Source organism: Moschus berezovskii, chromosome 22 (genome assembly GCF_049115385.1).
Source record: "Moschus berezovskii isolate FMDL1 chromosome 22, NW_MosBer_1.0, whole genome shotgun sequence".
Lineage (NCBI taxonomy): Eukaryota > Metazoa > Chordata > Mammalia > Artiodactyla > Moschidae > Moschus > Moschus berezovskii.
In genome coordinates, this window is record NC_142481.1 from 14,511,787 (window position 1) to 14,525,020 (window position 13,234).

General features: G+C 48.3%; 1 protein-coding gene and 1 pseudogene across 3 annotated transcripts; both read left to right on the forward strand.

Annotated features, from left to right (window-relative positions):
• Nucleotides 1-303: 303 nt before the first annotated feature.
• On the forward strand, nucleotides 304-5,309 carry GMFG (glia maturation factor gamma). Of its 2 annotated transcripts, none has more exons than XM_055412188.2 (7): nucleotides 304-407; nucleotides 805-901; nucleotides 998-1,047; nucleotides 1,491-1,540; nucleotides 4,149-4,231; nucleotides 4,842-4,915; nucleotides 5,146-5,309. In XM_055412188.2, exons 1-7 carry the CDS (start codon nucleotides 312-314, stop codon nucleotides 5,215-5,217), a joined length of 522 nt encoding a protein of 173 aa, XP_055268163.2. In that variant the 5' UTR covers nucleotides 304-311; the 3' UTR covers nucleotides 5,218-5,309. The 2 variants fall into 2 exon arrangements, with proteins under 2 accessions (XP_055268163.2, XP_055268162.1); XM_055412187.2 differs by having other exon boundaries at nucleotides 359-418.
• Nucleotides 5,310-5,445: 136 nt separating this feature from the next.
• On the forward strand, nucleotides 5,446-11,925 carry LOC129547310 (large ribosomal subunit protein uL16-like; annotated as a pseudogene). The gene is made up of 2 exons (XR_016035778.1): nucleotides 5,446-6,619; nucleotides 9,501-11,925. The product of XR_016035778.1 is annotated as a large ribosomal subunit protein uL16-like (transcript).
• Nucleotides 11,926-13,234: the final 1,309 nt, after the last annotated feature.

Genomic DNA, 13,234 nt, shown 5'->3' on the forward strand with positions numbered 1-13,234 from the left:
ACAGCAACATGGTAAATCAACTATACTCCAATAAGAATTAAAAAAAAAAGAAGAGAGTTCATCACTACCTATGGTGTATTGGGTGTTGTCCACCATGCTGGGAGATATGTGAAGTTATTTTATTCTCATAACAATTCTGAATCAGAGGGTTGAAGTTACTCAGCTAGAGCCACACAGTCAGGCAGCGCTTGAACCCCAGTCTGGGTGACTGCAGAGCCTGGGAGGGCGCAACAGATGAGGGGAAGGAAGGAGGGGGAGGAGCCATCTGTGAAAGTTGTGTCAGAATGGGCATAAACAGGATGTGGTGGTGGATGAAACTTTCCCCCTACCCCACACCCCGCCCCCTGGAGCTGTGGTCCCCACCCCTAGAAGACAGCGGAACCAAGGAAAGAAGAGGCCCCTGGACAGTGAAGTCATGGTCGGGGGCCAGGGTTGTATGGGAAGGGCTAGGGGCTGGAGTGGGACTGGGGCTGGGAGGACGCTGGGGTGAAGGTCAGGCTATGGATGGGAGGTCAAGGCTGGGGAAAGAGAGATGGTGGTTCCGGGTTTAGCCCCAGGCGAGCAGATCCCCGAGCCTTCCTGGGCGTTGCCCAAGGGCACCTGCCGAGAGGGCGCCAGTCCATCTTCTGCTCATCAAGGGGCGGCATCCACCCAGAGGAGAGGGTACCTTTCCCCAGTGCTCACAAAGGCAATCTATGGGCTGTGGGCCCCTCCTTGTTATTAGTAGATGGAGAAACTGAGGTTTGGGGAAAGGGACAGGGCTGAGGCCAGGAGACTCAGCTCTTAACTGGGCTCCTCTGGCAGTCCGACTCCCTGGTGGTGTGTGAGGTGGACCCAGAGCTAAAGGAAAAGCTGAGGAAATTCCGCTTCCGAAAAGAGACGGACAATGCAGCCATAATCAGTGAGTGCCATCTTCCCTCCTGAACGAATGGGGGGTCGGGGGGGAAGTATAGGGAGATGGGGGGGCGTCTGACCCATGCGTGCCCTCCCTCCTCAGTGAAGGTGGACAAGGACCGGCAGATGGTGGTGCTGGAGGAAGAATTTCAGGTGAGGGGCTGGGGGGGTGGGACTGGGAGACCCAAAAGATTATGACTGATGCTAGGAGCCTGGTGTTGGGAGCCAGAAAAACCAGGAAGTCAAGTTCCAGCTTAGCTGTGACCCTCGGCGGCGAGAGACTCTGCCTGGATAGGTCTCTTGTTTCCTTATCTGTGAAATGGTGCTAACAGTCCTTACCTCCCAGAGCTGTCTGTGAATTCAGTGATTTAATCCTTGTAGTTTGTTTAGAAAAAAGCAAGTGTCTTAACACCTCTGGGCTTCAGTTTGCTCACCTGTAAAATGGGGATAATAACAGGACCTACCCCTTTGGGTCTGGGGAGAGATCAATGGGCTAATAATCCATGTGTGTTTCTTGGATGAGTGCCTTGGCACAGAGTACATGTTCGTTTAATGGCAGTGTTTTTATTTTTCTCACCTCCCCCCACCCCTCACAGAATATTTCTCCAGAAGAACTAAAAATGGAGTTGCCTGAGAGACAGCCCAGGTATCTTGGGGCAAGGAAGGGGAAGGTCAGGCCATGGAAGGATACAGACTGAGGGACTACTTGTCCAGTCTTATTCGTGGACTTTGAAACTATGTCTTTGAGTTCCTATCACAGGACTTTTGGTTTGTATACCAAAATTTTGTTGCAGAATTTTACGCTGATAGTCATACGTGATGTTAGTACATACTTGGTCAGGTTTTGGTCTCAACATTGCACTTGCTTTATTAAAAAAAAAAATGTTAAAATTTCCTTATTTTTCAATGCTTGGGAAGACTTTGAGTAGGACAGGATTTATTTGACCTTTAATGATTGGGGAGAATCCTGTGTGAAGCCAGAGGAGCCTGGTGCTTTTTGTATGTGGAGGAGTTTTTTGACACTTCTATGAAAACTGGTCTCTTTAGATTTTTTCATCTCGACCAGGGTGAGTTTTGGGTGTCCTAGGACTTTAAGCCTCAATCCCAGGCTCTAGATCTCAGTCAGCACCCTGGGCATCTGACAAGTGCAATCACACAGGGCCCCGTACCCAGAAGGGAGACTTGAAGGCAGGGCTTGATGCCTGCTATCTTGAAATTTTTTACAGCTTTCTCTCTAAATCTGTTTTGTGTGAAGTCTGACAGGACAGTGGAGCCTGTGCTGGAGGCTTGGAGCCTCCTTCAGCTCACACCTCCAGCCCTAGATGGGTTCTCAGCTCCCCACTCCCACATTGCCCAATGGTAGCTGGTGCCCTCTGCCCCAGGCAGGGGGCATAATTGCAGACTCAGGGAGTGTCAGGGGCAGGGGGCCGGCACTCACTCCCGAAAGATAAATTCCAGGGTGTGCCGTTAGCATTTTCACTCCCCCCCGTGAGTGTCCCCATGCCCAAGACAGCACATGACTTGAAACAGGAAATTTTAAAAGACCAAGATGGAAAGAGACTGTAGAAGAAAGGGAAAAAAGGCTTTCTCCTGTGTTTATTACAAGGGGCCCTGCATTTTCATCTTGCACTGGGTTTGGGAAATTATATAGCTGGCCCTGGTCTCAGCCCCTGATTCTAGACTGCTGGACAGTAAAACATAGTGGTTGATCACTTATACTCTACCAGCCAACTTCCTGGGTTCAAATCTACCCACAGAACCTTGGACAAATGGCGTCACTCTCTGGGCTTTGGTTTTCCTGTGTGTAGTATGGGGATAGTAATAGTACCTGCATCATAGAGTTGTTGTGAATAATCAGATAAATGCTTACTGTATTTTTTTGGCCACGTCACTCAGCATGCGGGATCTAAGTTCCTTAACTAGGGATCGAACCCCTGCCTCTGTAGTCTTAACAGTTGCACCTCCAGGGAAGTTCCAAAACCATTTTTTCTTAAAATGTTTTTTCTTTATTGAGTTATATTTGACGTATAATATACTAATTTCAGGTGTAAAGCATAATGATTTGATATTTGTAAATACTGTATGACAGAATGTTCACCATGATAATCTGGTTAACATCTGTCACCATACATAGTTTCTAAAACATTTTTTTTCTTATGATGAGGACTTTTAATATCTACTCCTTTAGCAACTTTCAAATATACAATACAGCGTTATTAACTATACTTACCATGCTGTATATCACATCCCTAGGACTTATTTAAAATAAAATAACTGGAAGCTTGTACCTTTTGACTCCCTTCACCCATTTCACCCACTCCCACCTTTGGCAACCACTCATCTGTTTTCTCTCTTTATAAACTTGATGGTTTGTTTATTTTTTTCAATTCCACATATAAGTGAGATCATAAGGCATTTGTCTTTCTCTGTCTGATTTATTTCACTTAGCATAATGCCCTCCAAGAGCCATCCATGTTGCAATGGCAAGATTTCATTCTTTTTTAATGGCTGAATAGTACTTCATTGTGTGCATATGTGTGTGTGTGTGTACCACGTTTTTATCCATTCATTCATCAATGGACACTTAGGTTTTTTCCATTTCTTGGCTATTATAAATAATGCTGCAATAAATATGGGGGTGCATATATCTTTTTGAATTATTGTTTTCATTTTCTTTGATAAATACCCAGTAGTGGAATTGCTGGAGCAGATGGTATTTCTATTTAGCCTTTACTATTATTATTTTTTTAATTAAAAACTTATTTATGGCTGCACTGGTTCTCCGTTGCTATGCACAGCCTTTCGCTAGCTGCGGTGAGTGAGGGCTGCTCTCTAGCTGCAGTGCGCGGGCTTCTCCTGATGGTAGCTCTTCTTGTTGCAGAGCCCAGACTCTAGGCATGCGCATCTCAGTAGGTTGCAGCATGGGCTCAATAGCCGTCGGGCGGGCGAAGGCTTGGCTGCTCTGACGCAAGAGGCCCTGGTCTTTCTGGATCAGTGATCGAATCCATGACCCCTGCGTTGGCAGGCTGATTTCCAACCACTGGACCACCAAGGCATTCCCCTATTATTATTATTTCCCCCCATTATCAGTTTTTAAATCATGTATTGTGTTTGAAGCCAGTACCCTGGGTCTCAGTTGTTAACCCTAGGTTCTCAAACTCAGGCAAGATTTCTAGGCTGTGGTCTCAGGTAATGAGCATCAGGCCTGAGCTCCAGGCCAAGTCCTGAGTGTGAATTCCCTTTCACCATTGTAGGTTCGTGGTTTACAGCTACAAGTACGTGCACGCAGATGGCCGAGTGTCCTACCCCTTGTGTTTCATCTTCTCCAGCCCCGTGGGTGAGACACAGCTCTACTCCTCCTGGGAAGGGGGTCTTAGATTCTGTGTGGGGATGTGTAAGTGCGTGTGTCTGAGAGTAAGTGTGTGTATGTGCAGGTGACTGGCGATTTTGTGTGTGTGACTGCGTGCGTGTGTATAGATGCGTGTGTGAGAGTGTGGTATGTGTGATGAGTGAATGCTGAGAGGGCAATGGGGTGGCGGTGAGGGCACCAAACCCCCGTCTTCATTAGTTCTGAGGTGTGTAAGCACTTCACCTCTTCCTTTTACTGGCAACCCCTGTCTGGCCCCTCAACCATCTCCAGAAACCCTAGAATAACTTCAAGCCCCCAAACAAACCTGAAGACTCCAGGGACCTCTCAGAACAATTCCTGGGAATCTTAGAAAACTTCGGGGCCTGTAGAACACTGTTATTGTTCAGTCACCAAGTCGTGTCGGACTCTGCAAGCCCATGGACTGTAGCCCACCAGGCTCCTCTGTCCATGGGATTTCCCAGGCAAGAATACTGGAGTGGGAAATACCATTTCCATTTCCAGGGTAAGACATTACCAGGGCCTTAGAGAACACCTTGGCAGCCCCCATTTATGCTTCCCTCTTCTATTTTTCACACAGGCTGCAAGCCTGAACAACAGATGATGTATGCAGGGAGCAAAAACAGGCTGGTGCAGACGGCAGAGCTCACGAAGGTCTGGGTCCGGGGCTGACGCTCCTGAGTGTGAGGGAGGAGAGTCTGGGATCCGAGGGCTGATGGTGGGGGGGACACGACTCCACCCCTGGAGGTCCCCCACTGGGGGTCAGGACTCCTGGTCTGAGGGAGGAGGGAGCTGGGTTTCTGGGTCTGAAGGAGGGAGGGACTGGAGCCCGTACTGTTTCAGTTCCTGAGTGGATTCTAAAACTGAACCCTCTCTCTGTGCAGGTGTTTGAAATCCGCACCACTGATGACCTCACCGAGGCCTGGCTCAAAGAGAAGTTGTCTTTCTTTCGTTGACCTCTGGGGCCGGGAACCTGAACTCAAACTCCCTAGGCCCTGAACATCCCAGACCTTAAAGAAATTAAAATGCAACAACTCGGAGACCCTCAGCTCTGGCTCAGTTTTCTGTTCCTCATTGTGGGCGCTAGGTGGCAGTCCTTCAGTACCAGTTTTGGACCAGTAGAGGGCAGGCAGAGCCAGTGGACGCCTGCTGAGTTCTGGGAGGACAAGGAGGATACCACACCTGTTCCTCTGAAAGAAAGGGAGGGGCCTGTAGGGTTTCCTGAGGAGAAATGAGGGAGGCCTGGGTCTCCTAGAGGAACTGGGGGAATATCTGGATCTGTGGAGGGGCCTTGTTCCAAGAGGAACAAGGACACCTGGGTCCCTGAGAGTACAGGCAGCGAGGGCCTGTCTCCGTGCCTCTCTCACCTTCCCACCCTTGCAGGCAGTAGTTTGCACCTATGCTAATTTTCTCAGTGATCCCCCAGGTAGGAAGATTTTGAAGGCAGAAAAGTTGTTGAAGTTGTTATAAATGTCAAATATAATAGCTTCAGGGGCTGTGGAGTTGCTGGGGGGTGAGTGATTTGTGGGGTTGGGCGAACTCTCAGAGGACCCCTGAGGAGTATGAACAGTTGAGGAGGCAGGAAAGGAACACTGCCCTCCCCTTGTGGCGCTTCTTCTTTCTTTCGTCATCTTTGGGCACCTGATGCTCTCAGGCTTTCTGTTTCTGAGGGACATTTATTGAGCACCCACAGTGTACTAGGTAGGCTCTACGGGTTCTGAGATGGGTAGGTCTTCAAAGAGTTGGATCACTGTCTCGCTCTGCTTTTCCTCCAGGTCTCTGAGTGTTCTTCTCTCTACCCCCAGATTCAAGGATCTGGGAACTCCCTCTCCCCACCCCTTTCCAGGTTCCCAGTTGAGAGGTGGCTGTTGCCATGGTAACAATGACAGAGTGACCTTGGGCCCCGGCTGCCCTTCCCCCAGTCCTGTCATTCCTGGGGGAAGGTCCCCCAGCCCAGCTCCAACCCTTCCTCCAGCTTCCCAGCCTGAACGCACCATGCCTTCAATTGCCCCACACGGTCCCATCTCTTGCCCCCTTGTCCCCAGTCAGGACACGCCCCTTGCCTGAGGGATTCAGGATAGAATTACTCTACACTGGGCCATAGAGAGATCCTGACAGTCCTCAATTTTCTGGGGGTGGCACTTGGGTTGAGGCGCTCAGCCCTTCTCTTTCACCTATGCTGGTTCCCCCACCCCATTTCTCTGCTAGGGTTGTCTCTACTCCTTCCTCTCTTCACAGCCTCAGTCCCTGAGGGAATGGGAGGGGTCATTCAATGAAGAGGCCAAGCAACTCCTGGTCTGCAAAGGTCAAAGAGGCAAAAGGACTTGTCCAAGGTCATGAACTTACACAATGAAATGGGTAAGAATAGCTAATACTCTGAGGGCTTCCTATGTGCTTAGTACTTCTGTAAGCATTTTACAACTAATTTAATTCTTACAATTATTTTTGAAGAAGTTATCATTATTATCCCCAGTTTACAAATAAAGAAAGTGAGGCGCAGAAACCAAAAAGAGTTGCCCAAAGTCACACAACTAGTGGTCTGTATGGTTAGAACTTTAACTCAAGGCTATCCTGTGGTCAATGGCCACTCCCTCTCTTAGAAAGGAGATTCAGGGAACCCCCTCTTCCTACTCTATCTCTTCTTTTCCTTGCTACTACTTGCTGGCACCATAGTTGAACATCTGTCTGCCTCCAGGTTCATTCACAAATGCTCTAATGATAGACAGGCATGTACAAAGATTTGTCCAATCAGGAGCAGGGAGTTTGGAAAGCAGGCATCAGTCAGAGAGGGTGACTTTGAAGGGCAGTTCAATACACAGTAGGTTTGACTAGAGGGCTTGTGGAGGGACTAATCAGAGAGGTCAGAACAGAATACCGCTATACAATGAAAAGTGGGCACAATGGGGCTGTGGCTTTTCATTTGGGGCCACACCTTTGAGGGGCAGTTCAAACTGGGAAACTTTTCCTCTCTTTCCACCAACCTCCCTTCTCAATTCAGTTCAGTTCAGTTGCTCAGTCCTGTTCAACTCTTTGCGACCCCACGGACTGCAGCATGCCAGGCTTCCCTGTCCATCACCAACTCCCAGAGCTTCAAACTCATGTCCATTGAGTCAGTGATGGCATCCAACCATCTCATCCTCTGTTGTCCCCTTCTCCTCCCACCTTCAATCTTTCCCAGGGTCTTTCCAAATGAGTCAGTTCTTCCCATCAGGTGGCCAAAGTATTGGAGTTTCAGCTTCAGCATCAGTCCTTCCAATGAATATTCAGGACTGATCTCCTTTAGTATAGACTGGTTGGATCTCCTTGCAGTCCAAGGGCCTCTCAAGAGTCTTCTCCAACCACAGTTCAAAAGCATCAGTTCTTCGGTGCTCAGCTTTCTTTATAATCCAACTCACATGCATACATGACTACTGGAAAAACCATAGCTTTGACTAGACAGATCTTTGTTGGCAAAGTCATGTCTCTGCTTTTTAATATGCTGTCTAGGTTGGTCGTAGCTTTTCTTCCAAGGAACAAGTGTCTTTTAATTTCATGGCTGCAGTCATCATCTGCAGTGATTTTGGAGCCGAAAAAAGTAAACCTTCCTTCTAGGTTCCCACAGATCCAGGCTCCCTAGGTTTTCCCTGGGGTACTTCTCCCTGATAACCTTGAAAGTGAGCAGGTTTTATGTTGAATAGGTGAAGACTGGACTTTAGGTCAGAGTTGAAAATGGGGTACCCGAATTAGGCCTGAAGGGCCCTTGCCTAGGCTGAAATCTTGACTCTTTCAGAGTGGAGTCTAAGGTGGAGGTGTGGGGCTAGAATAGAGGGGTGGGGCTTGGGTGGTGGCAGGACCCAGAGTGAAGAAACATGAATATTACAGATTTTAAGATGGTGTCTAAGGTAAAGGGGTGGGGCTCAGGCTGTAAGGGCGGGACCTAGGCTTGAGGGCTGTTACTTATTTAGGTCAGATAGGGCAGGGATTTTGCTGTGGGATGGGGCTTTAGCGATAAGGGGTGTAGCCTATGCTTCCAGGTGGGGCCTAAATCGTGGAAGCATTAGATTGGATCTCTATTAGGGGGTCTGGGTCAGGAATTAATGCCAGAGGGAAATAATCACACTGTATACTTTCATCTGTCGCCTTCTTTTTCAGGCCAACTCACATCCCCTGACCTCATGGGGCATTCCCCTGCCTCTGGGGTATATCCTTCCCCTTCTAGTGGCCCCAGGCTGGAAGATCATGTTTATTTCTGAGTGTAGGCTCTACCGTGAGTCTGCAGCAGCTCTAGTTCCCAGGCCTTCTCCTAAGAGGAGTTCAAGAACACATTTTTACCAAGCACCTATTGGGCTTCTCAGGTGGTTCCATGGTAAGGAATCCACCTGCCAATGTCGGAGACATGACTTCAATCCCTGGGTCAGGAAGATCCCCTGGAGAAGGAAATGGCAACCCACTCCAGTATTCTTGCCTGAGGAATCCCATGGACACAGGAGCCTAGTGGGCTACAGACTTAGCTACTAAACAACAACTGGTGCCAAGACTATTGGAGAAATCTGGTGGACTGGAGAAAATTGATGTGCATGCCACATGTCAGGTGGCTTACATTTCAATTAAGAGACAATAAGCAACAAATGAATAAATAGGTAAACAAACAAGCAAGCAAGAATGTTACCAAGAGTGATAAAGGCTATGAAGGAAATAAAATGAGGTGAAGGGACGATAGAAATCCCAAACAGGGTGGGACCTGCTTGGGTTTGTTGTTGTTGTTGCTTCTTTAGTCTGTAGACTAAAGAGACTCATAAACATGAGTCCTCCAGTTTCTTCCTGCCAACATTTATTGTGAAAAATTTCAAACATAAAGCAAAGCTGAAAGAGCTTTACAGCGAACACCCATATACCTACCACCTAGATTAACATTTTGACTGTACTTGCTTTATCACAGAGTCATCCATCTATCCATCCTTTAATTCATTAAAAAGTTATTTATTTATTTGTCTGCATGTAGTCTTAGTAGCGGGATGTGGGATCTAGTTCCCTGACCAGGGATTGGACCCAGGCTCCCTGCACTGGGAGCACAGAGTCTCAGCCACTAGGGAAGTCCCCCATTCATTAATCCGTTTTTACTTTTAATATATTTCAAAGTAATCTGAAGACATCAGGACAACCAGTGGCAGTGAGGTTATAAATTGGTCATGGTAAAGGAAGGGCTCTCTTAAGAGATTACATTTGAATTGAGAATTGAATGAAGCTCTCTTTCCCTTAGGCATGCCACTGAAGATCCTGGTGTTGCCACGGGCCGCCACCCTGCCCAGTGTTACCGGTATTGTAAGAACAAGCCGTACCCAAAGTCCTGCTTCTGCCGAGATGTCCCTGATACTAAGATCTGCATCTTCAACTTGGGGCGTAAGAAGGCCAAAGTGGATGAGCTCCCACTCTGTGGCCACACGGTGTCAGATGAGTATGAGCAGCTCTCCCCTGAAGCCCTGGAGGCTGCCCGGATTTGTGTCGACAAGTACATGGTGAAACGCTGTGGCAAAGATGGTTTTCACATCCGAGTGAGGTTCCACTCCTTCCATATCATCTGCATCAACAAGATGTTGTCTTGCACTGGAGCTGATAGACTCCAGACAATTATGTGCAGTGCCTTTGGAAAGCCCCAGGGCACAGTGGCCAGGGTCCACATTGGCCAAGTCATAATGTCCATCTGCACCAAAAACTGCAGAACAAGGAGCATGTGATTAAAGCCCTCTGCTGGGCCAAGTTCAAGTTCCCTGGCCGCCAGAAGATCCACATCTCCAAGAAGTGGGGATTTACCAAGCTTAACGCAGATGAACTTGAAAATATGGTGGCAGAAAAGTGACTCATCCCAGATGGCTGTGGGGTCAAATACAAATCGTGGTCCCCTGGACAAATGGCGGGTCCTGCACTCATAAGCATCAGCGCTGTCCCCTCCTTAATCATACTCACCAATAAATGCTATTTCCTTTCCAAAAGAAAAAGAATTGAATGAAAAGAAGAAATCAGCCATGGAAGGGGAAAAGAGTGCAAAGGCCCAGGGGCTGGAATGACATGATATGTTGGAGGAAGAGAAAATTCATTACTGAGGCTGGAAGACAACAGTGGTCAGGAATAAGGTCAAAAGGTGGGCAGGAGCCAGCAATCACAGGGCCAGACATACTCTGTGAGTGAGGCTATCTCTGCCTGGGTTCAGGCTCTTTATTTCTCTATCTCTGTCTCTATTATTATTATTATCATATTCATTTGCTCCTTGGAAGAAAAGCTATGATAAACCTAGACAGCCTATTAAAAAGCAGAGACATTACTTTGCCAAGAAAGGTCTGTATTGTTAAAGCTACAGTTTTTCCAGTAGTCATGTACGGATGTGGGAGTTGGACCATGAAGGCTGAGTGCCAAAGAACTGATACTTTTGAACCGTGGTGCTGGAGAAGACTCTTGAGAGTCCCATGGACAGCAAGGAGATCAAACCAGTCCATGCTAAAGGAAATCAACCCTGAATATTCATTGGAAGGACTGATTCTGAAGCTGAAGCTTCAATACTCTGGCCACCTGATGCCAAGAGCTGACTCATTGGAAAAGACCCTGATGCTGGGAAAAATTGAGGGTCGGACAAGAAGGGGGCGACAGAGAATGAGATGATTGGATGGCATCACTTACTCAATGAACATGAGTTTGAGCAAACTCAGGGACAGGGAAGGACAGGGAAGCCTGGTGTGCTGCAGTTCACGGGTCGCAAAGAGTCAGACACGACTTAGGGACTGAACAACAACATGTTCTTAGTTGCGTCATGTGGGATCTTTTATGCAGCTCATGGGTTCTCTAGTTGTGGCGTAGAGGTTTAGTTGTTCGAGGCAGGTGGCATCTTCTTTCTTTCTCTTTTTTTGGCTGTGCTGGGTCTTGGTTGCTGTGCAAGGGCTTTGTTCAGTTCCTGAGAGTGGGCTTCTCATTGTGGAGCGCAGGCTTCAGTAGTTTCGGTTTGTGGCTCTCGGCTCTAGAGCACTGGTTCAGGAGTTGTGGTGCGTGGGCTTAGCTGCACTGCGGCATGTGGGATCTTCCCAGACCAGGGATTGAACCAGTGCGCCCTGCATTGCAAGGCAGATTCTTAACCACTGGACCACCAGGGACATCCCTGTCTCTGTTTTTATTATCTTCTCACCCTCCCCTTTTCCACTCCCATCCATCCCAGACCTGCCCTATCCTCTTTCCTCTTTGCCTCCACCTTGTTCTGCCACTTTCTATCTATGTGATCTTAGGCAAGCGACTCTCTGTGGCTCAGTTTTCCTCATCTGTAAAATGGGCATAGTCATTTGACCTCCTGATTTGGTTTCTGTGAAGAGTGAATGGAGGACTTCCCTGGTGTTCCAGTGGTTGGGAGTCTGTGTGTGTGTTGGGCGGGGGGGGACGGACATGGGTTTGATCCCTGGTCGGGGAAGATCCCACATGGCTCAGGGCGACTAAGCCCGTGCACCACAACTATGGAAGCCCTCAGCGTGTTCTAGAGTCTGCTCTCTGCAACAAGAGAAGCCACATCAATGAGAAGCCTGTGCACAACTGGAGAGAAGCTACTGCTCGCTGCATCTGGAGAAAGTCCATGCACAAAGAAGGAGAGCCAATGCAACCAAAAATTAATTATTTAAAAAATAAAGTGTGCAACTTAACAAAAAAAAGAAGTGAGAGGAGTTATATATGTGAAGCCTTTAGATCCAATCCCGGTATATAGTAGGGTTGGACGAGGTGTCCAATTTTGCTATTATTGTTATTGTTCTCCCACATCTGTCCTTCCAGCCCTAGTCCTCCATGTCCTGGCAGCGAGCACCCAATATCAGGGTGAGAGGTGGGAGTGGTGGCTGGGTGGTGGTAGAGATGGTGGTGGTTGTTGTTTAGTCACTAAGTCTGACTTCTTGCAACCCTATGCACTGTACGGACTATAGCCCACCAGGCTCCTCTGTTCATGGGATTTTCCAGGCAACAATACTGGAGTTGGTTGCCATTTCCTTTTCCAGGGGATCTTCCTGGATCAGGGATGGAACCCAAGTCTCCTGCATTGGCAGATGGATTCTTTACCACTGAGCCATCAGGGAAGCCAGTGATGGTGGTGGGAAGGGTGAAATCTAGAGACTCGGGGGTGGGAAGTGGGACTTTGAGTGTCCTCAGGGGGATCTAAGGGTTCTGAGTGGTTCACTAAAGTGAGGTTTCCCAGAGGGAAGCTCTGCAGAGATGTCCTGGATCTGGGGATGTGGAGCAGGCTCCGTTTGATGATGTGAGTAGGAAGAATTTAGAGAAAGGGTTTAGGGGAAGACCTTGGAATCCAAATGGGATCCAAAATGGGAGGGATTTGAGCCACCAGGGACCTAGGGTATTGCAATAAGGCAGATTTATTTTTTTCAAGTTAAGGGATCCTTATATCTTAGTTACAGCATACGGGATCTAGTTCCCTGACCAGGGGTCGAACTTCCCCTACATTGGAAGCTCTTCCCCGCTACATTGGAAGCCCAGAGTTTTAGCCACTGGACCACCAGGGAAGTCCCATGAAATAAGACAGATTTGGAGGGGAGAGCTTGCTGGGTTTAGAGGCCAGAATATCTCAAAAAGAGACGGAGAGTGGTTTGAGATACCCAGCGGGAGAGGGGCTCAGTTCAGTCGCTCAGTCGTGTCCGACTCTTTGCAACCCCATGGACTGCAGCACGCCAGGCTTCCCTGTCCATCACCAACTCCTAGAGCTTGCTCAAACTCATGTCCATCGAGTCGGTGATGCCATCCAACCACCTCATGCCCTGTCGTCCCCTTCTGGGGGTTAGCTGTTCCATAGGAGTTGGGCAAAGGGATCTGAACAAGAAAGGAACAGGAATTCTCGGTTCCACAGAAGTCACAGGGTGGGGGAAGGGCCTGGAGGGTTCAAGAGAGAGAATAAGAACAGGGATGAGGCAGGGTCCTCAGGAGGGCAGCATGAGTGGGGAAGATGATCAAAAATTTGGGGCA

What these genes read in the sequence shown, in the direction of transcription:
- GMFG (XM_055412188.2), top strand. Translation starts at nt 312, where the DNA reads ATGAAACTTTCCCCCTACCCCACACCCCGCCCCCTGGAGCTGTGGTCC. An exon ending in AAAGAAGAGGCCCCTGGACA is followed by an intron (nt 408 to 804) that starts GTGAAGTCATGG and finishes CTCCTCTGGCAG; the next exon opens with TCCGACTCCCTGGTGGTGTG. An exon ending in AGACGGCAGAGCTCACGAAG is followed by an intron (nt 4,916 to 5,145) that starts GTCTGGGTCCGG and finishes CTCTCTGTGCAG; the next exon opens with GTGTTTGAAATCCGCACCAC.